At 43.1% G+C, this 26613-nt stretch overlaps 1 protein-coding gene across 1 annotated transcript in view; it reads left to right on the forward strand.

Moving 5' to 3' along the window:
- The window catches only part of LOC106560693 (forkhead box protein O1-A), an 80079-nt gene extending 53837 nt beyond the window's left edge, over nt 1-26242 (forward strand). Inside the window, exons 2-4 of the mRNA XM_014123816.3 lie at nt 15704-15895; nt 16522-18001; nt 18163-26242. Of these exons, the coding sequence (XP_013979291.1) occupies nt 15704-15895; nt 16522-17964 (1635 nt within the window). The 3' untranslated portion in view covers nt 17965-18001; nt 18163-26242. The remainder of the gene's footprint in view (nt 1-15703; nt 15896-16521; nt 18002-18162) is intronic.
- Nucleotides 26243-26613: the final 371 nt, after the last annotated feature.

Below are 26613 nucleotides of genomic sequence, written 5' to 3' on the forward strand. Positions count from 1 at the left end.
TGAACTTTAACCATTAATAACTGGCACACAAGAGCATGTCTAGATGTGCATTTTCCCATAATCAAATCCATTTTGGGATAAAGTGTAATATAGGATAAGGCGAGGACAGCAGGGGTGGAGGAGGTGGGGGGAAGGCGTTCCGGGGGATGGATAGGTCTTGTTCGAAAGTTGGTAACTATAGGGTGAGACCCAGAGAGGGGCACTCCATCCAGCCAGCTTCCTGCCCTGATCCACGGAACTTACTCTGCCCCCCAGAAGGAAAGTGTCACTCCCCCAGTCACCTAGATCTAGGCCTCAGCCAGCCCTCCACTCACTAGAGGCCCAGTAAGCCAGAAAAAGGGGGGACAGAACAGCCAACCTCCACAGATGCTGCCTGCTCTTCTCTCCTGAAGGACAGTGTCACACACACCTATTTACATAGGCCTTCTCCCTGGGGTCTACCTGACCTCCAGGCAGGCTCCCACGGACCTGGTGACCTCTTCTACTGTCAAAGCACCGCTGTTGGTCCTGACTCCTACCTCACCCTCCTTGGATCTCTTTGGGCATCACCCATCACCGCGTCCCGGCCAGGGCTCAGCCACCTCCACAACCTCGCCCCAAGGCGAACCTGGGCCCCCACACTCAAGCAGCCCTCTCCCGGCCACAAATAACTCTATTGCCCCGCTGTCATGAACCACCAGCACCTGGTGACCCAAATGCGCACTGTGCACCTGGTAACCAATAACAGGCTCTGTGCACCTGGTAACATGCTCGCTTTTCTGTTCATAGAGTCCCAACTCTACGCTCAACAGCCTAAGTCCAACTATGCACTTTCCGTGCCAGAGAGGGGCCCTGCCCGAGTCCGGCCGCCCTTGCTCTGACTCTGAGTGCCCCATCTGGGGGCCCCTGCATGTGCCTTGTGACACTTCGACTTCCAGGAAGGCCACAGTGAGTCAGGCCTGACTCTGCCCCCAGGCCTGACTCACAGTCCAAGAGGACGGGCCCACTCTGTTTCTGGCCCCTGCTTCCCTGCCTTCCCTCTCCCTGGGCCTGAGAGTCCAGCTTACTCCCTGGAAGCCCAGACCTGCAGGCCTCCACACCTACTCTCCTGTCCCAGTCCAACACCCCTCTCTCTGGGCATCACCCATGACCAAATAACTGTATGTATTTAACTGTGGATGAAGGATGTATTGCTGCCTCGATCAGAGCTCTGGCCTGACTTAGCTTTTTATTTGCAACTCTGCCTAGAAGGCCAGCAACCCGGGGGTCGCCTCTTCACTGTTGACGTTGAGACTGGTGTTTTGCGGGTACTATTTAATGAAGCTGCCAGTTGAGGACTTGTGAGGCATCTGTTTCTCAAACTAGACATTCTAATGTACTTGTCCTCTTGCTCAGTTGTGCATCGGGGCCTCCCACTCCTCTTTCTATTCTGGTTAGAGACAGTTTGCGCTGTTCTGTGAAGGGAGTAGTACACAGCATTGTACGAGATCTTCAGTTTCTTGGCAATTTCTCACATGGAATAGCCTTCATTTCTCAGAGCAAGAATAGACTGATGAATTTCAGAAGAAAGTTCTTTGTTTCTGGCCATTTTGAGCCTGTAATCGAACCCACAAATTCTGATGCACCAGATACTCAACTAGTCTAAAGAAGGCCAGTTGTATTGCTTCTTTTATCAGCACAACAGTTTTCAGCTGTGCTAACATAATTGCAAAAGGCTTTTCTAATGATCAATTAGCCTTTTAAAATGATAAACTTGGATTAGCTAACACAACGTGCCATTCGAACACGAGAGTGATGGTTGCTGATAGTGGACCTCTGTACGCCTATGTGGATATTCCATAAAAGAATCTGCTGATTCCAGCTACAATAGTCATATACAACATTAACAATGTCTACACTGTGTTTCTGATCAATTTGATATTATTTTAATGGACAAAAAATGTGCTTTTCTTTAAAAAACAAGGACATTTCTAAGTGACCCCAAACTTTTGAACGGTAGTGTATATTGACTCTATGCACAATCACAGGACTCTACACACTCACTCACGCACACTCACACTGACACTCCAACACAAACACACACTTCATTTTCTCACACACATAAAACGCACAGACATTCATACTGACTCTACACACACCCACACACACACTCACATATAATCATCATATACGCTGCTGCTACTCTGTTTATCATATATCCCTTTTTACAGAAAGTGATGCGACAAACAAAAAACATTCAGTCAGCAGCAGTCCTGTGGGAGAAAACATGCCCAGTTCCTGTTGCGTCATGCTGATGACAGAGTCAGGATTTGACGTAAACAGCATGAGTCCATGGCCCCATCCTGCCTGGTGTCAACGGTACAGGCTGGTGGTGTAATGGTGTTGGGAATGCTTTCCTGGCACACATTAGGTTCCTTGATACCAATTGAGAAACGTTTGAATGCCAAACCTTGTAGAATACATGCCCCAGAGAATTCAGAATGTTCTGTAGGCAAAGGGGTGTCAAACCTGGTACTAGATGGGTGTACCTATAAAACTGGCCTCTGAGTGTATATTTGATCATTTTTATTTTATTTATGCACTTTGAGACTATTCTTGTAAAATGAAAAGCACATTTTACGAATGTAATAAATTATTATTATTATGTATCTCTACCCCTACCAGTCCAGTATCCCTGCATATTGTAAATATGGTATTGGCACTGACACTGTATATACACTATAAACTCAGCAAAAAAACAAACGTCCTCTCACTGTCAACTGCGTTTATTTTCAGCAAACTTGTGTAAATATTTGTATGAACATAACAAGATTCAACAACTGAGACATAAACTGAACAACTTCCACAGACACGTGACTAACAGATGTGTTCCTGAACAAAGGGGGGTCAAAATCAAAAGTCACAGTCAGTATCTGGTGTGGCCCCCAGCTGCATTAAGCACCGCATTGCATCTCCTCCTCATGGACTGCACCAGATTTACCAGTTCTTGCTGTGAGATGTTACCCCACTCTTCCACCAAGGCACCTGCAAGTTCCCGGAAATTCCTGGGGGGAATGGCCCTAGCCCTCACCCTCCGATCTAACAGGTTCCAGACGTGCTCAATGGGATTGAGATCCGGGTTCTTCGCTGGCCATGACAGAATACTGACATTCCTGTCTTGCAGGAAATCATGCACAGAACGAGCACTATGGCTGGTGGCATTGTCATGCTGGAGGGTCATGTCAGGATGAGCCTGCAGGAAGGGTACCATATGAGGGAGGAGGATGTCTTCCCTGTAACGCACAGCGTTGAGATTGCCTGCAATGACAACAAGCTCAGTCCGATGATGCTGTGACACACCGCCCCAGACCACGACGGATCCTCCACCTCCAAATCGTACAGGCCTCGGTGTAACACTCATTCCTTCGACGATAAACGCGAATCCAACAATCAGTGAAAAGCACTTTTTGCCAGTCCTGTTTGGTCCAGCGACGGTGGATTTGTGCCCATAGGCGACGTTGCTGGTGATGTCTGGTGAGGACCTGCCTTACAACAGGCCTACAAGCCTCTCTCAGCCTATTGAGGACAGTCTGAGCACTGATGGAGGGATTGTGCGTTCCTTGTGTAACTCGGGCAGTTGTTGTTGCCATCCTTTACCTGTCCCGCAGGTGTGATGTTCGGATGTACCGATCGTGTGCAGGTGTTGTTACACGTGGTCTGCCACTGCGAGGATGATCAGCTGTCCGTCCTGTCTCCCTGTAGCGCTGTCTTAGGCGAGTCACAGTACGAACATTGCAACTTATTGCCCTGGCCACATCTGCAGTCCTCGTGCCTCCTTGCAGCATGCCTAAGGCACGTTCACGCAGATGAGCAGGGACCCTGGGCATATTTCTTTTGGTGTTTTTCAGAGTCAGTAGAAAGGCCTCTTTTGTGTACTAAGTTTTCATAACTGTGACCTTAATTGCCTACCGTCTGTAAGCTGTTAGTTTCTTAACAACCGTTCCACAGGTGCATGTTCATTCATTGTTTATGGTTCATTGAACAAGCATGGGAAACAGTGTTTAAACCCTTTACAATGAAGATCTGTGAAGTTATTTGGATTTTTACGAATTATCTTTGAATGACAGGGTCCTGAAAAAGGGACGTTTATTTTTTTGCTGAGTTTATATACAAAAGTATCTGGACACCGCTTCAAATTAGTGGATTCAGCTATTTCATCCACACCCGTTGCTGATAGGTGTATAAAATCGAGCGCACGCCCATGCAATCTCCATAGACAAAGATTGGCAGTAGAATGGCTTTACTGAAGGGCTAAGTGACTTTCAACATGGCACCTTTCAAACAAGTCAGTGTGTTAAATCTCTGCCCTGCTAGAGCTGCCCCAGTCAACTGTAAATGGAAACATCTAGGAACAACAGCAGCTCAGCTGCGAAGTGGTAGGCCACACATGCTCAGAGAATGGGAGTGCCGAGGGCTGAAGCACGTAGCGTGCAATCGTCGTCTGTCATCAGTTGCAACACTGACTATGGAGTTCCAATCTGCCTCTGGAAGCAACGTCGGCACAAGAACTGTTCATCGGGAGCTTCATGAAATGGGTTTCCATGGCCGAGCAACCGCACACTAAGAGTGGTGTAAAGCTCGCCGCCATTGGACTGTGGAAACGCGTTCTCTGGAGTGATGAATCACGCTTCACCATCTGGTAGTCCAACGGACAAAGCTGGGTTTGGCAGATGCCAGGAGAACACTACCGTCCCCAATGCATAGTGCCAACTAGAGGTCGACCGATTAATCTGAATGGCCGATTAATTAGGGCCAATTTCAAGTTTTCATAACAATCAGTAATCGGTATTTTTGGCCACCGATTTGCCGATTGGAAAAAAAAATAAAAATAAAAAAGATATATATATATATATATATATATATATATATTTTTTTTTTATAAATATTTTTTAACTAGGCAAGTCAGTTAAGAACACATTCTTATTTTCAATGACGGCCTAGGAACGGTGGGTTAACTGCCTTGTTCAGGGGCAGAACGACAGATCTTTACCTTGTCAGCTTGTGGATTCAATCTTGCAACCTTACGGTTAACTAGTCCAACGCTCTAACCACCTGCTTTACATTGCACTCCACGAGGAGCCTGCCTGTTACGCGAATGTAGTAAGAAGCCAAGGTAAGTTGCTACCTAGCATTAAACTTATCTTATAAAAAACAATCAACCAATCAATCATAATCACTAGTTAACTACACATGGTTGATGATATTACTAGTTTATCTAGCCTGTCCTGCGTTGCATATAATCGATGCGGTGCGCATTCGCGAAAAAGGACTGCCGTTGCTCCAACTTGTACCTAACCATAAACATCAATGTCTTTCTTAAAATCAATGCACAAGTATATATTTTTAAACCTGCATATTTAGCTAATATTGCCTGCTAACATGAATTTCTTTTAACTAGGGAAAATGTGTCACCTCTGCAACAGAGTCAGGGTATATGCAGCAGTTTGGGCCGCCTGGCTCGTTGCGAACTGTGAATACTATTTCTTCCTAACAAAGGCAGCCGACTTCGCCAAACGGGGGATGATTTAACAAAAGCGCATTTGCGAATAAAGCACAATCGTTGCACGACTGTACCTAACCATAAACATCAATGTCTTTCTTAAAATCAATACACAGAAGTATATATTTTTAAACCTGCATATTTAGCTAAAAGAAATCCAGGTTAGCAGGCAATATTAACCAGGTGCAATTGTGACACTTCTCTTCCGTTCATTGCACGCAGAGTCAGGATATATGCAACAGTTTGGGCCTCCTGGCTCGACTTAGGGATGCCACCCGTTAGATAAAATACGGAACGGTTCCGTATTTCACTGAAAGAATAAACGTGATAGTTTCCGGATTCGACCATATTAATGACCTAAGGCTCGTGTTTCTGTGTGTTATTATGTTATAATTAAGTCTATGATTTGATAGAGCAGTCTGACTGAGCGATGGTAGGCACCAGCAGGCTTGTAAGCATTCATTCAAAACAGCACTTTCATGCGTTTTGCCAGCAGCTCTTCGCAATGCATTGCGCTGTTTATGACTTCAAGCCTATCAACTCCCAAGATTAGGCTGGTGTAACCGATATGAAATGGCTAGCTAGTTAGCGGGGTGCGCGCTAATAGCGTTTCAAACGTCACTCGCTCTGAGACTTGGAGTAGTTGTTCCCCTTGCTCTGCATGGCTAACGCTGCTTCGAGGGTGGCTGTTGTCGATGTGTTCCTCGTTTGAGCCCAGGTAGGAGCGAGGAGAGGGACAGAAGCTATACTGTTACACTGGCAATACTAAAGTGCCTATACGAACATCCAATAGTCAAAGGTATATGAAATACAAATCGTGTAGAGAGAAATAGTCCTATAATTCCTATAATAACTACAACCTAAAACTTCTTACCTGGGAATATTGAAGACTCATGTTAAAAGGAACCACCAGCTTCATATGTTCTCATGTTCTGAGCAAGGAACTTAAATGTTAGCTTTCTTACATGGCACATAATGCACTTTTACTTTCTTCTCCAACACTTTGTTTTTGCATTATTTAAACCAAATTGAACATGTTTCATTATTTATTTGAGGCTAAATAGATTTTATTGATGTATTATATTAAGTTAAAATAAGTGTTCATTCAGTATTGTTTTAATTGTCATTATTACAAATAAAGGTAAAAAAAAATTGGCCGATTAATCGGTATCGGCGTTTTTGGTGCTCCAATAACCGGTATCGGTATCGGCGGTGAAAAATCATAATCGGTCGACCTCTAGTGCCAACTGTAAAATTTGGTGGAGGAGGAATAATGGTCTGGGGCTGTTTGTCTTGGTTCAGGCTTGGCCCCTTAGTTCCAGTGAAGGGAAATCTTAACGCTACAGCATACAATGACATTCCAGACAATTCTGTGTTTCCAACTTTTGCGGAAGGCCCTTTCCTGCATGACAATTCCCCCGTGCACAGCCAGGCCTAATCGCCCAACATCAGTGCCCGACCTCACAATTGCTCTTGTGGCTTAATGGAATATTCTAACATGTAGTGGAAAGCCTTGCCAGAAGAGTGGCACACATTAATGCCCATGATTTTGGAATGAGATGTTTGATGAGCAGGTGTCCACATAATTTTTGGTCATGTAATGTAGCTTACTTCCTTTCTTGTGTTCTTCTTATTTCTATTTCTCGTCTGTTTTTGTTCTACTTTATTTTATAGTACTACTGTTATTGATTACGGCATTGTTGGGAAAGAGCATACAAGAAAGGCATTTCGCTGTGTTTGTGCACGTGACAATACAACTTTGGAACTTAAAACTTGAGTATGTGCTGTTGTTGCCCCTTACATCCTTCTGCTGACCTTACAGTTTGCTAGAACAAAAAAAGGGAACGGTGGTCATTGAGTGTGTGTGTGTGTGTGTGTGTGTGTGTGTGTGTGTGTGTTCGTTCTCTTTAAGCTCTTCCCAGCAAGCAGGGGATGTCCTGATGACATTTGGTGATGTTACCATTTGGTCCCTTAAGGGTTTCAACGTTTTGTTATCCCAATGACATTCTGAGATTTTATTTTATTTATTAGGATTGTTCTAAGAACATTATAAGAACATTGAGTGATAGTCCCAAGGGAATGTTCTCTGGGGGACCTTTGTGATCTTCCCTGTAAGTTCTCAGCGTGTCACTGAGGACCATGTCAGGACCTTTTTAGGACGTTCTCACAACTTTAATTTTACTAGTCCTTAGGATGGTTCGAAAGCAACATTCTCTGGGGGACCTTTATATAGTTCCCGGTTTGTCCCAGGGGAGTTTTTTTAGGATTTTCTTGGGACGTTGTGCTATGATCCCCTTAAGGTCACATTAACTTTCTTGGTAGGTTTTGTCTAGATCCCGGTTTGTCCCAGGGACGTCCCCGAGGACGTTTTTTGGACGTTCTGTCATTGTCCCCTGAAGGTTTTTGTCACGTGATGGTCCCAGGTCCCAGGTGTCCCAAACCACATTCATTACTTATAATACATCTCTGCACTTAGCAAAATAATGTCATCTGCACTGCTATTTTAGTTATCAGGTAATCTGACTATTCTGTCACTGATTTAATTTACTAATTTCAGCAATTTGAGTTTGAGGTTTCAGTAGAGTTGTTGGTGGAGCATATCATTCAGTTTTAATGTTACTCCTGAATCACTATGGTAAATGTAATAGTTTTTCTTCAGTGTATTTTTACCAGAGCTGAGATTTACTTACATGTGAAACGTGTAGGAAAAGGCCATCAGTCATTGATGTAGACATGGTGGTGTAGCAGGAGGTTTGGAATGCTGTGAATCAAGAGGTTGTGAGTTCAAATCCAAGGGGAGGACATGTTAAATAATAAGTACTGTATGAATAAACTTACATCATGTGTGTCAAATATGTAAGTTGAAAACATTGTATTGAATGCTGTGGGTGTGACTGGATCAGTTTGGTCAACCAATCAGGGTCTTGATGGGCTTGGCAAGAGTAACAAGGGGTGATGTAAAATGAAACTAGGGTGTGTGTGCCCTGGGTAAATAAATAACCATTTTTTGTGTGGGGAGGGGTTCTTTGTGACCATCAGGTGACAAAGAACAAAGACCTCCAGGGGACCATGACACAGTGTCTCAAAAATGTCCCCGGGACTAACTGGGAACTAGGCAAAACCTCCATGCAACCATGACAAAAAGTCCTGATGACTTTAGGTGGCCATTTTGTGACATCCCGGGGACGTCCTAATGCCTCATTATTGTTTGCAGGGTTACTCCAGTACTTACTGTCTTCAACTCAACTCAACCCACACACACACACACAGAAGGGAAGTGAGTCATGTGGAGACAGCGTTGCCAGGCTAATCAGATCTTACCTCACAAAACCCACTGGCCTAGCCAAGTCGGGCTGGAAGAGAGAAAAAAAAGTTTTATTGTCACATACTCCAGATGGGACTAACTATTCACCTGTCATTGTCACATCACCAAAAAACTATAACGTTGTTTTCATACAGTATATATTCTCTTGTGACTGAAAAACATTGCAGTTAATGTTGAGATGTGTTCTTTACTTGAACTCTGTGAAGCATTTATTTGGGCTACAATTTCTGAGGCTGGTAACTCTAATGAACTTATCTTCTGCAGCAGAGGTAACTTTGGGTCTTCCATTCCTGTGGCGGTCCTCATGAGAGCCAGTTTCATCATAACGCTTTATGGTTTTTGCGACTGCACTTGAAGAAACTTTAAAAGTTCTTGAAATTTTCCAGATTGACTGACCTTCATGTCTTAAAGTTATGATGGACTGTCGTTTCTCTTTGCTTACATGAGCTGTTCTTGCCATAATATGGACTTGGTCTTTTACCAAATAGGGCTATCTTCTGTGTACCCTAGTCACAACACAACTGATTGGCTCAAACGCATTAAGATGAAAATAAATTCCACAAATTAACTTTTAAGAAGGCACACCTGTTAATTGAAATGCATTCCAGGTGACTACCTCATGAAGCTGGTTGAGAGAATGCCAAGTGTGTGCAAAGCTATCATCAAGGCGAAGGGTGGCTATTTGAAGAATCTCAAATATAAAATATAGTTTGAGTTATTTAACACTTTCTTGGTTACTGCATGATTCCATATGTTATTTCATAGTTTTGATGTATTCACTATTATTCTACAATGTAGAAAATAGTACAAATAAAGAAAAACCCTTGAATGAGTAGGTGTTCTAAAACTTTTGACCGGTAGTGAAAATGTAACTCAACTTACTGTCATCTAGCTATATTGTTTGTCAGTTATGTTCTTCATTTTTGTGTTTTTGACGGAGAAAGGATTTGTGTGGGGAACTATTTCCATTGTCGTTTACTGAGCTCTTCAAACTGTTTCTCTGGGTGTCTTTTGTAATGCTGCCCGGCCCGCCTGTAAAAAGAAAACCTTTTTTTGATATTTTCCCCTCCCTTTGTTCTTTCTCTCTCTCTATTTTCTCTCTGTTTGATGGTGTAGGCAGTTAGGGTGTGTGTGTGTGTGCGCATGTGCATGCGTGTGTGTCTGAGGGGGAGTTGATAGATGAGTGGGAGAGGGTTGTACAGGTGAAACAGGGTGGAGCTCTACAGGAAACGTGTTACTCAGAGCTATTGTGAAAAGGATTACAACCACTGGTTGTGTGTGTATGCATATTCGTGTGTATGTGTGCTGTGACTGAAATGTTAAAACCCCACTATTTTGCTCTCAGTTTTGTTTCTTTTTAAATCACACCGCAAGGCTAGCACTAGCACCTCCCCTCCCTCTCTGGCTCAGAGAAAACACCTCAAAGATCTACACATATTTTTAGATTGTATACAAGGTTCTAGAACCTTTTCAACTGTCAAAACAATAACACGTTCTATATGCAAGCGCAACCAAGACGTTCCCCAGTAAACATCCAATCCTGCAGCTCACCATAATTGCTAACTACCTAGTTAGTTGGCTAGCTAGCACAAAATTATAAGTTAGTATTTATTGATCCAACCCAAAAATGTAACAAATTAATTATATACACACATTGACTTGTTGCTACCAGATCCACTAAACAAAATCATCAGAAAATGTTTATTTCCCATTTATTATCAGATTAATCTAATGGTGTTACATTTGGCTAGCACAGCAAATAACCAGAGCTAGCATTGTTAAGGTAGACAAAGATCAGCTTACTTTTTAAGCCAGCTAGGTAGATTAATTTATCTCACGACAGCCAACAATATAACTAAACTAAATGTAGCTAGCATACGAGTCCAATGTTTGACGGCGACATTGTTTAGCTACATCAAAGTTAGCTAGAAGCAGTAATTACCCCACTATCGACCTCTCTCTCCCCCTCACTAATCTCTCTCCTAGCTCTTTATCGGTTTCCTCCAAAACGCAACTATATTTTAACCAGTTGTACTGCCCACTTAGTTTCAATTAAGAAACATACTGTAGTTTTAATGAACCGCTAGCTTGTGCTAGGCACGTATTATAAACGTCACGTTACGAGACCAAGCTAGTTGTTTGTTTACATGTAGTATAGTTTATAATACCAATGCTAGCGCTGTCACCTTGTGGTAATGTTGAACTGCATATTAATTACACCAGGATGATGCATTACATGAAGCAAATAAATTGCAACTTTATTTCAACCATCATGTATTTTGAAATTAAATAAAATGAACCTTAAAATATTCCTTTATGCACACCCTCATGATAGTGACATTTGCTAATAATGTCTCTCTACTGAGAAAGCCATCCTTAAGACCGGGCTTGCACTAATCCATGTCATGATGGCATGTACAGTAGCTGTAGGAGTCAAGTCTGGTATCCTTCAACATGGTTAGCCTCATTAACTGTCTAATGAAAAAAAGCACTGATATTGCCATTATCAATCAGACTTTTCTTGTCTTTCAAGTTATTAGCAAATGATTAACATACACAGGTTATCTCAGATGTGTAAGTGAGTTTCCTATATCTAATAGTATAATTTCAAATGGAGAAAACATCTCAGCAAAATGTAAACAATGTGTGAGGATTTGCTGTTTCAAATGACAAGCCACATGTACAAGTGCCTACGAGGCCAATACTAATCCAATCATGTCTGCATTGGGCATGTACGCCATAAATAATCTCACATCCACTGTAACCAAAAGGGTAGAGCACGAATAGTGGAGGCAAGAGAAAAATCAAAGAAAAATCCCCTGGAGAATGACCACTGTGAAGGGTAACTTTTACATGGGCTGCAAAGCAGCTATGTAATGTGTGAGTTCGATCTTTGTATGGCTGACCTGACCAGGCCAGGACGCAAACCCTAATCAAATTATACTTGTAGCTAGCATGCTAACCACTGGAGAAGGAGGACAATGAGTGTAGCAGAATGAAGCAAATCGGTGCAAAGTTGCAGGAGGAGATCCTCCCGCAGCCGAGATGCTTACAGTATTAAAATATAGATACCGTCATGATAGACAGGAAGATACACTACTTCAAGTCCCAAGGGGGATGACATCACATCTCATTGGCTACTAGAACTCACATGCAGCTCACCTCCACTACAGTCACAACCCTTTCACCTCCTCCTATGCCAGCGACAGTATAAATCAGCCACCGACTGTTTGTTCAGAGTCAATGTAGCAGAATTAAATACCCACAAAATGTATTCTGTGGGTGCTAGATTGACTCAGTTCACACAGGCTGCTCTGCTGGCTGCTGAGGTTGATGCGGAGGAGGACGAGGTCAGTGACTGTAGAAGAGGGGTGAGCGTGTATCACATGTGAGCTAGTTGACAGGTGAGTGCTAGGCTCTTTCTCAATTCATCCTTACTCGATTGCTCTCCTAGTCTCTTTCTAAAAACCCATTGGAGAAGAAGGTCAGAGGGGAGGGACTTTGTACCTTCTCCTCTAATACAGTTGCAATACAATACAGTTGAGGAGATAGGATGCAAATAATCAAGGAAAGACAGTGAGAATGCCCTAGTAGCCATGGTGTGGTTATGTCACCCGCCCTGAGACCTAAGGTACTGTTATCCTAGCCCAACCAAGATTGTGGTTTTGGTATGGTAATAGACGCTGCTTTGTGGGTATGTAGTGTTGTTGTGGACCGGGGTTGCATCCTAGGTTAGCCATACAGGGATTGTTACAACCACAGCAATGATCAAGGACATCAGCTGCAGCTGCAAATCTGTGCAATATCATCAGACAAAATGAGAGTGAGTGACAACCAAATAAAACAGAAACAGTGAATGTTCAATGACCAAAAAAATCCACTATACTTAATTAAACACTCATACATACAAAGAACGTCTATGTAAATCGTTAGTGGGTTTAGACATTAATCTTACTCCAAAACAAGAGAATATTGAATAGTTCAAATAATAGTGTCTAATACAAATAATAAGCTGGATATCAGGGATGGTCTGGAACAGAAACCTGAACACCCGGTAGCTAGATCGCCATGCATGTTCTAGGTCTATGCATTGTTTCTTTTAAGAGTATTTTTGTATTCCTTACAACCAATTATAACATTAAACCAGTAGTATACAGTATACATCCCATTGGCGATATACCCTTCAGTCTCTCCAGGACTTGGGACTTTCATTGGGTCCTTTAGCCGCAGTCAGGGTTTACCATCTTTCACAGGTCTGTGTATCTGAGGTTAGGAATTATAGAAATTAGACCAGTCATCATAGAATCAGTTCATTAGCAAGTAAGCTTAGCTACCTGACATTACCTAGAATAGATGGTTAACTTGATAAACAACTTACCCGTGTGCTACACATCATCCTGGCGCCGCCACCTCCTGCTGCTGCTAACGTTACTATCCATGCACACCGTGATGCTTCTTTGGGAAATCTATCTATAAACTTTAATTTTCCGCAGACGTAAGTTGAGAAAAAAGAAGAAACCCGCACACTGCTCTTGATAGTATCACTGCTCTTTAATACGCTTTACATATCGGCCTCAACCTCTCTTTCGTATCGTCTGAGATCCCTAAAGATTGGAAAGCTGCCACGGTCATCCCCCTCTTCAAAGGGGGAGACACTAGACGGAAACTGTTACAGACCTATATCTATCCTACCCTGCCTTTCTAAAGTCTTTGAAAGCCAAGTTAACAAACATCACCGAACATTTCAAATCCCACTGTACCTTCTCCGCTATGCAATCTGGTTTGCGAGCTGGTCATGGGTGCACCTCAGCCAGGTTCACCAACTGCTTCTCAGATAGAGTTCAGTGTGTCAAATCGGAGAGCCTGTTGTCCGAACCTCTGGCAGTCTCTATGGGGGTGCCACAGGGTTAAATTCTCGGGACGACTCTTTTCTCTGTATACATCAATGATGTCGCTCTTGCCGCTGGTGATTCCCTGATCCACCTCTACGCAGACAACACCATTCTGTATACTTCTGGCCCTTCTTTGGACACTGCGTTAACAAACCTCCAGACAAGCTTCAATGCCATAAATCACTCCTTCCGTGGCCTCGAACTGCTCTTAAATGCTAGTAAAACTAAATGCATGCTCTTCAACCGATCGCTGCCCGCACCTGCCCGCCCGTCTAGCATCACTACTCTGGACGGTTCTGACTTAGAATATGTGGACAACTATAAATACCTAGGTGTCTGGTTAGACTGTAAACTCCCCTTCCAGACTCACATTAAACATCTCCAATCCAAAATTAAATCTAGAATAGGCTTCCAGTTTCGCAACAAAGCATCCTTCAATCATGCTGCCAAACATACCCTCGTAAAACGAACTATCCTAATGATCCTTGACTACGGCGATGTCATTTACAAAATATCCTCCAACACTCTATTCAGCAAATTGGATGTAGTCTATCACAGTGCTATCCATTTTGTCACCAAAGCCCCATATACTACCCACCACTGCGACCTGTATGCTCTCGTTGGCTGGCCCTCGCTTTATATTCGTCGCCAAGCCCACTGGCTCCAGGTCATCTATAAGTCTTTGCTAGGTAAAGCCCCGCCTTATCTCATCTCACTGGTCACCATAGCAGCACCCACCCATAGCACGTGCTCCAGCAGGTATATTTCACTGGTCATCCCCAAAGCCAACTCCTCCTTTGGATGCCTTTCCTTACAGTTCTCTGCTGCCAGTGACTGGAACAAACTACAAAAATAACTGAAGCTGGAGTCTTATATCTCTCTAACTAACTTTAAGCATCAGCTGTCAGAGCAACTTACTGATCACTCTACCTGTATACAGCCAATCTGTAAATAGCACACCCAACTATCTCATCCCCATATTGTTATTTTCTTTTCTCCTTTGCACCCCAGTATCTCTACTTGCACATTCATCTTCTGCACATCTGTCACTCCAGTGTTTAATTGCTAAATTGTAATTATTTCGCCACTATGGCCTATTTATTGCCTTACCTCCCTAATCTTACTACATTTGTTCACACTGTATATATATTTTTCTATTGTGTTATGTGTAACTCTGTGTTGTTTGTGTCGCACTGCTTTGCTTCATCTTGGCGAGGTCGCAGTTGTAAATGAGAACTTGTTCTCAACTGGTCTACCTGGTTAAATAAAGGTGAAATCTTTTTTTATTTTTTTAAACTCCCTCCCTCCCCTCACCACAGAGGCCCAGTGGGGGTTCTGCCAACAGGTCTCGTCAGGGTGGAAAAATCTGGCTAGACAAAACATCATTAGGAAGGGTGTGTGTATATTCATGCAGCGTAGAGCAGGGCACTGTCTGTCTGTCTGTCTGGCTTGTTTATTTTGATTTCACTCCCACCTCCTTCTCATATGAAAAAATGGCAAATTAGTTTTCCTTTTCAAGCCCAATAGGCCATGCCTTACCTATGTAGCTCATATTGAGTGGCTAGGATTGTGGCAGCCCTTGTGTGGTCTCTGGATGTGTGTGTGTGTGTACGTTTGTGTGCACATGCATGCGTGTGTACGTGTGTGTGTGTGATGTGGTGTTTGTGTGTGGTGTAACGAGGCAACAATTGATCTACAAGTAGTTGGAATTGTCTCCTCAAACACACACTGACATGTCACACCATTAAGTGTTTCGTAGGGACATTAGGTCAGGTTAGATATGGATTATTTAATGGACGAATACTGGGGAGGAAGACAAAGTTACACCATTTTCGAAAATCAGAGGACAGACTTTATTTGAGTATAGAGTATATCCTGAAATGTTGAAGACAAGTAAAGCCTGAATGGTGTTATTACCAATGTCTATTTTGATGTTAAATCAAAACTCTCCCTCCCTCTCTCATCCAGAACTCCATCCGCCACAACCTGTCCCTCCACAGTCGTTTTGTTCGTGTGCAGAACGAGGGGACAGGGAAGAGCTCGTGGTGGATGCTGAACCCAGAGGGAGGGAAGAGCGGGAAGTCCCCCCGACGTAGAGCTGCCTCCATGGACAACAACAGCAAGTTTACCAAGAGCAGAGGGCGGGCTGCCAAGAAGAAGGTAGGAAGGAATAGAACAGTACATACACTGTCTATCATTAGCTGTATTTCAGCATCTCTACAGTGTTTGTTTGTTAATATGGAAAAGTGAATAGGCTCATCTGTCACAGGCGTCAAAATGAGTAGACCAAGGTGCAGTATGGAATATGTTCATCTTGTGGTTTAATGAAAGAATGAACACTTTACAAATTAAACAAAAATGACAGCAGACAGTTCCGTCAGGTACTTACAACTAAACGGAAAACAACTACCCACAAAACCCAAAGGAAAAACAGGCTGCCTAAGTATGGTTCCTAATCAGAGACAACTGCCTCTGGACAGCTGCCTCTGGTTAGGAACCATACTCGGCCCAACACAAAGAAATACAACACATAGAATGCCCACCCCACAACCTGACCTAACCACATAGAGAAACAAACCCTCTCTCTCAGGTCAGGGCGTGACATCATCACTCAGACCATTATAGGTTAATATGAGGTGCCACAAATTGCTGAAACTAAAACAATCTCTACTTTTAGCTACTGTGCAGAGTTGTTCTGCACATCCGTCAGCCTTGTGTCAGTGGCCTGTCCACCTGTGTACCTTTGTCTACCTGACCTCACCTCTGTCCCTCTCCCGTCTCCCCAGGTGGCTCTCCAGGACGGGGTAGTTGGGGGTGCAGACAGCCCGGGAGGCTCCCAGTACTCCAAGTGGCTCGGCAGCCCCAACTCCCACAGCCACAGCAATGATGACTTCGAGGCCTGGACTACCTTCCGGACGCGTGCCTCCTCCGACGCCTCCACCCTCTCTGGCCGTCGCTCTCCCTTCCTGGAACAGGACATCGACCTATCAGAGGCCGACGTCCATATGGGCTACCCTGGAGGGGTGGGGCCTAAGATTACCTCCATGGCCACCCTGCCCAGCCTATCAGAAGTGGGCCTGGCCGGCTCCATGGGGGGTCATCATCATGGTCACCACGGAACAGAGAATGTCATGGAGAATCTCCTTGACAACCTCAACCTGTTGTCCCCCAAGAATCAAGGCCAGCTGGTGGTATGTGGCGGGCCTGGGTCTGGGCCCGACTCCTCCCGGTCCTCCCCCTCCTCCATGCTTCAGAACAGCCCCTATAGCTCCCCCTCCATGAACCCCCAACCCCAACAGCAGGACTACAGGAAGTGCCTCTATGGCCAGGCTGGGCCAGGCATGAACAGCCCGCATCTCTCCCCCATCCCCATGCAGACGCTGCCAGAGAGCAAGCCTCCAGGGTCCTTTGCACCCTTCCGGAGCCATTACAACTGCCCCGCTGGGCTCCTTAAGGAGCTGCTGACCTCTGACGTAGCTGACCCCCATGGCAGGGGTGGGGGTGAGGCCATGCCCACCATGGAGACAGTAGTGTCCCAGTCAGGGAGAGGGCGAGGAGGAGGAGGGCGGATGCTGCCCAACTACAGCAGCCAGGGGCAGGTGGGACAGGTGGGGGGGCACGGAGGGGTGAAAATGATGAGTCCACCTCCTCAGCAACACCCACAACACCCTCAGTCCCACCCTCAAAATCCACACCCTCACCCTCACCTGCAGCCTTTCCACAGCCAGGGCCAGTGCCCTCACCCATCTGTGTCCTCCATGAACGGCTGTGGCCTGATTCCCCTGACCAGCCTCAACCACGCTGGGGGCCCAGCCCGTCTAGCCAGCCTCAGGACACACATCCACCAGCTACAGCAGCGGCCCCACAGTGGTGGTGGTCACCCAGTTTCAGGCCATCACAACCACAGTCCCAACCACAGCGGAGCTCCTCCACCCAACTACGGCAGCAGTGCTAATTGTTATGGGAGACCAGGTCCAGGTCACAGCTCTGCTCATCCCCAGTCCCACCATCGCCATCACCACCATCATCATCATCATCAGGAGAGGCTGCCTAGTGATCTAGATGACATGTCCATCGAAAGGTTTGAGTGTGACATGGAGTCTGTTCTTCATGATACGCTGATGGATGGAGACTCGTTGGACTTCAACTTTGACCCCATGGTGACCACCCAGGGGTTTAGTCAGGGGGTTGGGGTGAAGACCACCACACACAGCTGGGTGTCTGGCTAAGACACACACACACACCTCTCCGACTCAGAGCAGACAGGTTAGTGTATAGAGATACAATATAATAAATACAACAGTGTAAATATAATATAATATATTTACTATTAAATTGTGTCTCAAACCATGTATGGTAAATGTTTTGAAATCCTTTAATACATTAATTATGCAGTTATTGATGGTTTTACATTTTTGATTTTTCAGGTTTTTCACCATTCTCCACTGGCCTCTAAAGAAACCATTGCCCCTCTCCAGAGGACTATCATCAGCCCGTCCCAATTCTGTCACTATCCATTGCAGATATGTAAGGTGGAAGAAATAAGGTGGAAACTCCATCACTAAACTGTGTTTACATATCTAGACCCTGTAGATTTGCGAAGATCAATGGCTACGGAGGTACTGCGCTGGCTGAGACTGTGAGGGAAAGGCTGGTCTAAAGTTGGCCTTGTAAATATAGCAGCACTTGACTCAGCACAATATCATTCACTTCAACAGTACTTGGAAGAAGCTGGAGACTCTTAAAGCAATGTTTTATTGTGAAAAATGTTTTGTGTTTATTATGTTATTTTAGTTTTTGGGATCTCACATTATGTTTTTGCAAGTGTGTATTTATTTTTTTATGTTCAAAATCAGGGCTGGTTTTAGCGCTTCAAAAACAACTGGAACGGAGTCGGTTCTATTTCACATTCAAGTGGGGTCTGTACCACCCTTCAAGGTGCTTTTCAATAAGGTTGTCAAAAAAAGTTTGACATATTATGTCTGAATAAGATATTATCGATGTAAATATGCTACTATACTTCAAACATATAGTGCATTCGGAAAGTATTCAGACCGCTCAACTTTTTCCACATTTTGTTACGTTACATCCTTATTCTAAAATTGATTAAATTGTTTTTCCCCCTCATCAATCTACACACAACACCCCATAATTACTAAGCAAAAACATTTTTTGTAATTGTATAAAATAAAAAACCTGAATGTGACATTTTCATAAGTATTCAGACCCTTTAGTCATTACTTTGTTGAAGCATCATTAGCAGTGATTACAACCTGGAGTCTTGTTGTGCTCCCTCTCCGGCCTCTAGGTCACCAGGCTGCTCATTATGGCGCACACCTGGCACCATCGTTACGCGCACCTGCGCATCATCAGACTCACCTGGACTCCATCACCTCCCTAATTACCTTCCCTATATATGTCACTCCCTTTGCTTCCTTCCCCAGGTGTTATTGTTTCTGTTTCATGTCTGTGCATTGTTCGTGTTTCTTGTTTTGTATTATGTTTTCATTTATTAATTAAATGATTCACTCCCTGAACTTGCTTCCCGACTCCCAGCGCACACATTACAACTACAAGCTTAGCACACCTGCATTTGAGGAGTTTCTCCCATTCTTCTCTGCAGATCTTCTCAAGCTGTGTCAGGTTGGATGGGGAGCATCGCTGCACAGCTATTTTCAGGTCTCTCCAGAGATGTTCGATCACATTTAAGTCTGGGTTCTGGCTGAGCCATTCAAGGACATTTGTCCTGAAGCCACTCCTGCATTGTCTTGGCTGTGTGCTTTGGGTCGTTGTCCTGTTGGAAGGTCAACCTTTGCCCCAGTGTGAGGTCCTGAGCGTTCTGGAGAAGGTTTTCATCAAGGATCTCTCTGTACTTTGCTCAGTTCATCTTTGCCTCGATCCTGACTAGTCTCCCAGTCCCTGCCACTGAAAAACATCCCCACAGCATTATGCTGCCACCACCATGCTTCACCGTAAGGATGTTCCCAGGTTCCTCCAGACGTGACTCTTGGCATTCAGGCCAAAGAGTTCAATCTTGGTTTCATCTGACCAGAAGATCTTGTTTCTTATGGTCTGAGAGTCCTTTACGTGCCTCTTGGCAAACTCCAAGCAGGCTGTCATGTGTCTTTTACTGAGGAGTGGCTTCCGTCTGGCTACTGTACCATAAAGGCCTGATCGGTGGAGTGCTGTAGAGATGGTTGACCTTCTGGAAGGTTATCCCATCTCCACAGAGGAACTCTCCAGCTCTGTCAGAGTGACCATCGGGTTCTTGGTCACCTCCCTGACCAAGACCCTTCTCCCCCGATTGCTCTGTTTGACCGGGCGGCCAGCTCTAGTAAGAGTGTTGGTGGTTCCAAACTTCTTCCGAGTATTGAGTCTCATAGCAAAGGGTCTGAATACTAATGTAAATAAGGTATTTATGTTGTTTATTTTTAATACATTTGCTAAAATTAAAATAAAAACTGTTTTCACTTTGTCATTATGGGGTATTGTGTGTAGATTGATGAGAAAAGAAATGTATTTAATCCATTTTAGAATAAGGCTGTAACGTAACAACATTTGGAAAAAGTCAAGGGTTCTGAATACTTTCCAAATGCACAGTATATGCTATATGCTGTGTGTATATTTGTGATACAGAATATTCTTAAATTTTTTCCTATTTCCCTAAAACCAGAAATGTCTTAGTTTCTCTCGGTCTATGCATTAAAAAGCCTTTCAAACTGCCGATATTCTATGTTGAACCATGTACCCAGGAACCAGTCCAGCATAGGAATAGCCATAATCACAGTGATTATATATCAGTGATAGTACATATCAGACTAGTTCAGTGATAGTAGATTCAGTGTATTTCAGTGACAGGACAAATCAGAGAGGTGTAGCAAGGGGTTACTTATCCAACATCTTAGGCTATTCTCACCTCAGCCTTTCATCGGTCTTCCATTCTCTCCCTCTTCAAGTCACTCCTGAGTTACGATTCATCATTCCATCTACTTTTCTCTCATCTAATGAATTTGACAATCAAACTCTCCCTTCCTGGCCTTTCTCCAATCAGCTCACTTCCCAATATACTACTTGTTCTTTCTCCCACTTCCAAAATATCTCCCTCCCACTCTCCTGAATTTTATTTTACTCACCTCTCCTTATGCCTTAATATTCTCTCTCACTTTATCTCTACTCCTTCCTTCTCTCTCTCGCTCTCTCACCCTCTCTCTGTCTGTCTCTCCCTCCCTGTCTGTGGGTGTGAGGGCGCTGTTTGCTTTAAGAGGGCAGTGGTAATTTGAAAGGCTGATAATGGAACCTAGTTTAACTCACAGAACACAGGATTTGAGCTATTTTCTTCCATATGAGCCCTGCATCTTTGCTTCCCTGTTTATCACGAACCACAACGTGTTACCCAACTAACCTGATGTTTTGGAGTCAGTGTACTTATTCTACAGGTAACTGCCAAAATAATAAAACACAATTAAATGGGGGATACAAAGTAAATTGAAAGCAGGTGCTTCCATACAGTTGTGTTTCCTCAGTTAGTTAAGCAATTAACATCCTATCATGATGAGGACCATTATTTTGGCTACCATGGCTATGCCACCATAGGATGACAATGCCCCCATCCACAGGGCACAATTGGTCACTGAATGGTTTGATGAGCATGAAAACAATGTAAACCATATACCATGGCCGTCTCAGTCACCAGATCTCAACTGAATTGAACACTTATGGGAAATTCTGGAGCGGCACCAGAGACAGCGTTTTCCAGCACCATCAACAAAACATCAAATTATGGAATTTATTATGGAATAATGGTGTCGGATCCCTCCAATAGAGTTCCAGACACTTGTAGAATCTATGCCAAGGTTCATTGAAGGTGTTCTGGCTTGCCCAACAACCTATTGAGAAACTTTATGTTGGTGATTCCTTTATTCAAGTTTTATTAGTCGCATGTTCCTTCTCGACAATGCAACAACAATAAAAAATTATAATATGTACATAAAGTAAATTGCTCATTAGAATAAATATTTTTTTTAGCATAAGTATAATACAGGAAGGCACAATTTATAGTCCAATATTTACACGTTTTGGAGAAGGGTTGATTGGGGGGCAAGTGTTTAAACTGTGCAGTATTTATCAATAATAATTAGAAGCTGTTGTGTTATGTGTAGCATGAATGTGTGTGTGAGTGTGTGTGTGTGTGTGTGTGTGTGTTTGTTTGTTGGTGTGTGTGCGAGTGTGCGTGCCCATGTCTGTGTGGGTGAGTGAGTGCATGTGTGCTGAGGTGCGGAGAGTCATTGCAGGTTGTCAGTCCAGTTCAAGTGTTCAGCTGTCTGATGGCTTGTAGATAGAAACTGTCTCTGAGCCTGTTGGAATCAGACCTCATGCTGCAATACTGTCTGCCCAATGGTAAGGAAGTGAACAGCTCGTGGCTGGGGTGTGTGGGGTCCTTGACGATGCTGCAGGCCTTCCTCAGGCACCGTTTCAAGTAGATGTCCTGGATGGGTGGGAGCACGGTCCAGGTGATTTATTTAGGCAGTTACCTGTATATAGTCTCACATTTTGCTTAAAATAGTTGTTACTATTCTGTTCCTATTAATTTAGAACATTATTTTCCCGAGATGTTGTGCGGTCCTCCCATTACGACCAGTCGGGAAAGCATGACGTTTATTAGGCTACATATGAAATAAGTTATAATGAACTTCACAGGGTGGTGAAAGTGCAAGGTGATGAGCTTGATGTTATTTTCCAATAAATATTGGGGGTCTTATTCTGGAGACATGATCAATGATGCTTGGCTGCCGTTTGGTAATCTCTTCCTTTTGTCCATAATAATCTCATCATGTAGGCTATACCCGCACTGTATCTGCAAGCTGTTGGCTAGAGTGCAAGTGCCAATATCAGAGTGGGCACGTTTGGCTATATAGCACAATTTGTTTTGTGAGAACACCATCAGTAGATTTAAAATTGAGATGGAAATGAATTGAACTTGTATTTTTTATTCTGTACAAAGTCCTCATGCACAGCCTTTTATCCACAATAAGTAAATGATGGAAACGTCTCTGTTAATGCACATATAGTTTGTTATGCAGATTTTAGAATATTTGCATGAAAATCAGTCGCCAATTGGATGGAAACCTAGTTAGTGACAGTCACCCAATTAGCATTTTTTTAAAAAGTTAGTCTAGTCTCCAGCTATCTAAACTTGTAGTAATCATGGTTGAATTCCCGACCGGGGAGCTCCCATTGATTTTGTTAGTCACTCTCCCTCAGAGATCATATTAAAAACTACAAACATTTCTCTCCGCCCCATGGCAAAATGTGTAGAATTTCAGCAAAATGTAACTTAGGGCCCCCAAAAGGCAAGGGCCAGCTCTGACTGTATGTGTGGGAATGGATGTGGGTACGCAGACCCGCGAGCCTCTGCAGCCTCTCATTATAAGTTTTTCTTGACCCCACCCCCATCAAAATTGCCCATCCCTGATTTAGAATCTAAGTTTGGGAAAGTGAAGGCTTAGATGTTATTTGTTAGTGGACATAGCATTGTAATGTATAGTAATTCCCAGAGTAACCTGTTATGATTCTACGTCTGCATTCCAAATGGTACCCTATAGGTGCCTTTTGGGACATAACCTTAATCAGCAGTCTCAAATTCCAGGCCCGGGAGCGATATCAGGCCTGCAAGATGAGTTATTGCACACTCACACCTCGAACTTTTTACCTCTCAACATCTTGAAGGGATATATATATATTTTTTTTGCATTTCCTTTTTCTGTCACAGTGCGTAGGGATTGTGTATGGAAAATATGATACATAACTTTTTTTCTTAATTCACAGTATGGATAAGTTGTTGATGCTAGAATAGACTGTTCACAAACCTTACCAGCCATGTGTGTACTGAGTTATATATTTATTCTTTCAATTTCTGTTGTTTCCATTTATTTTTTGCTCATTTCAAAATAATACCCATTACTAACTTTCAGCATACATATGTGACCTCACTGTAAATAATAATACATTAATATGTTGATTGTTTAAAATGAATGAAACGTTTAAGATAGGGTATGCAGTATCTACAGAGATCTTATCATGAGTGACTCCGTCCCAAACAGTACCCTAGTTCCTATATACAGTGCATTTGGAAAGTATTCAGATCCTTTCCCTTTTTCCACATTTTGTTACGTTACAGCCTTATTCTAAAATGTATAAAATATGTTTTCTACTCATCAATCTACACACAATACCCTATAATGACAAAGTGAAAACAGGTTTATAGAAAATGTTGCACATTTATTAAAAATAAAACAGGAATACCTTATTTACATACGTATTCAGACCCTTTGCTATGAGACTCATAGACTCATAGCAAATTGAGCTTAGGCGCATCCTGTTTCAATTGATCATCCTTGAGATGTTTCTACAACTTGATTGGAGTCCACCTGGGGTAAATTAAATTGATTGGACATGATTTGGAAAGGCACACACCTGTCTATATAAGGTCCCACAGTTGGCAGGGCATGTCAGAGCAAAAACCAAGCCATGAGGTGAAAGGAATTGTTCGTAGAACTCCGAGACAGGATTGTGTTGAGGCACAGATCTGGGGAAGGGTACCAAAAAATGGCTGCAGCATTGAAGGTCGCCAAGAACACATTGTCCTCCATCATTCTTAAATGGAAGAAGTTTTGAACCACCAAGACTCTTCCTAGAGCTGGCCCTCCAGCCAAACTGAGCAATCAGGGGAGAAGGGCCTTGGTTAGGGAGGTGACCAAGACCCAATTGTCACTCTGACAGATCTCCAGAGTTCCTCTGTGGAGATGGGAGAACCTTCCAGAAGGACAACCATCTCTGCAGCATTCCACCAATCAGGCCTTTATGGTAGTGGCCAGACGGAAGCCGCTCCTCAGTAAAAGGTACATGACAGCTCGCTTGGAGTTTGCCAAAAGGCACTTGAAGGACTCTGACCATGAGAAACAAGATCTGATGAAACCAAGATTGAACTCTTTGGCCTGAATCCCAAGCGTCATGTCTGGAGGAAACCTGGCACAATCCCTATGGTGAAGCATGGTTATGGCAGCATCATGCTGTGGGGATGTTTTTCAGTGGCAGGGACTGGGAGACTAGTCAGGATCGAGGGAAAGATGAACGGAGCAAAGTACAGAGAAATCTTGATGAAAACCTGTTCCAGAGTACTCAGGACCTCAGACTGGAATGAAGGTTCACCTTCCAACAGGACAACGACCCTAAACACTCAACCAAAACAATGCAGGAGTGGCTTCGGGACAAGTCTCTGAATGTCCTTGAGTGGCCCATGATAGAAACTCCCCAAAAACAGGTGTGCCAAGCTTGTAGCGTCATACCCAAGAAGACTCGAGGCTGTAATCGCTGCCAAAGGTGCTTCAACAAAGTACTGAGTAAAGGGTCTGAACACTTATGTAAATGTAATATTTCATGTTCTGTTTTTTGTTTACATTTAAATTTATTTTTTTCCCCTGTTTTTGCTTTTTCATTTTTGGGTATTGTGTGTAGATTGATGAGGGGGGGAAAACGATTTAATCAATTTTAAAATAAGGTTGTAACATAACAAAATGTTGGAAAAGTCAAAGGGTCTGAGTACTTTCCGAATGCACTGTAGTGCACTTTTTTGGGCTAAATTCCATAGGGATTAGGGTGCAATTTGGGATGCAAACACTTTAGTAAATGCCAGCTTTAAGATCATCATCCCTGAGACAATTATATTGTATAAAATATAAACTTTGTTACTATTTTGATTTAAGTGCTGTTTTTTGATTTTGTAACAGACATTGTTACGTAGCTGCTGTTTGTATATATAAAAAACAATAACTAAAAGTAGAAATGTTAAAAGGTAGCCTACTGGTTAGAGCGTTGGGCTAGTAACCGAAATGTTGCCAGATCGAATCCCCGAGCTGACAAGGTAAAGATCTGTTGTTCTGCCCCTGAGCAAGGAAGTTAACCCACTGTTCCTAGGCTGTCATTGTAAAAAGAATTTGTTCCTAACTGACTTGCCTAGTTAAATAAAAAAAATACACAAAAGTTGAATGAATACAAGTAGGACCAACTTTCATTTAAGATGTTGCACTACTAAAGTTTTGTAGTTGCTCAAGTGTTTCATATAATTTGTTTTGATTAAAAAGATTTTACAGAAAAATGCTTATCCTCAAACATAAAAAAGTGTTTGGGCCGGTTACATTTCTTAACTTATGTACAGAAAGCAAAATGTATTTTGATATACAGTATGTGTGAAATGCCATGAAAGTATAATATAATTATTCAATGCGATTTGTTTATGCATTACAGATGATCTATATTCAGAATATATATTGTAAGGTAGCTGTTGCTGTTTGTTATATAGAGAATTTACTGTTTTGTTAGTTATGATTTGGAGCGAGGTAGAATTGTTAACAGTTGATATGATTTGTATCATATTTTGACAATGGAAAATATTTTAAGTCAATGGTTATTGTTCAATGTTAATTCTGACCTTAAAATCACTGTTGATGAGTTGGTGTTGACTCTGACTTGAAGTTGTTTCTGGTAAGTGTTCATTACATGTTAATGTTATTGGTAAATGTTTATTCTGCCATGTAAATGTTGTCTGGAATTATTTAGCCTTAGTGTTAAAAAAAATACATCCAACCACCCCCCTAGAGTCGATGTCCGAGCCCCCACAGAAATCTAATTAGCATAAAACAAAATCCCCATCAAAATCTGTCTGTCTAAGATGAGATGTGTTTTTTTGCATAGGCTGCATATCAATCCACTGTATCCCTCTATGTCGGCCTTCCACCACAGATGCGGAGCTACAGCGGTGTTTGTCAGACCAGGAGACATCTAGAAAATCGTTATTCTCACAAAAATGTCTAGCATCCGAA

The sequence above is a fragment of the Salmo salar genome, chromosome 10 (assembly GCF_965601325.2).
Source record: "Salmo salar chromosome 10, fSalSal1, whole genome shotgun sequence".
In the NCBI taxonomy this organism is placed as follows: Eukaryota; Metazoa; Chordata; class Actinopteri; order Salmoniformes; family Salmonidae; genus Salmo; species Salmo salar.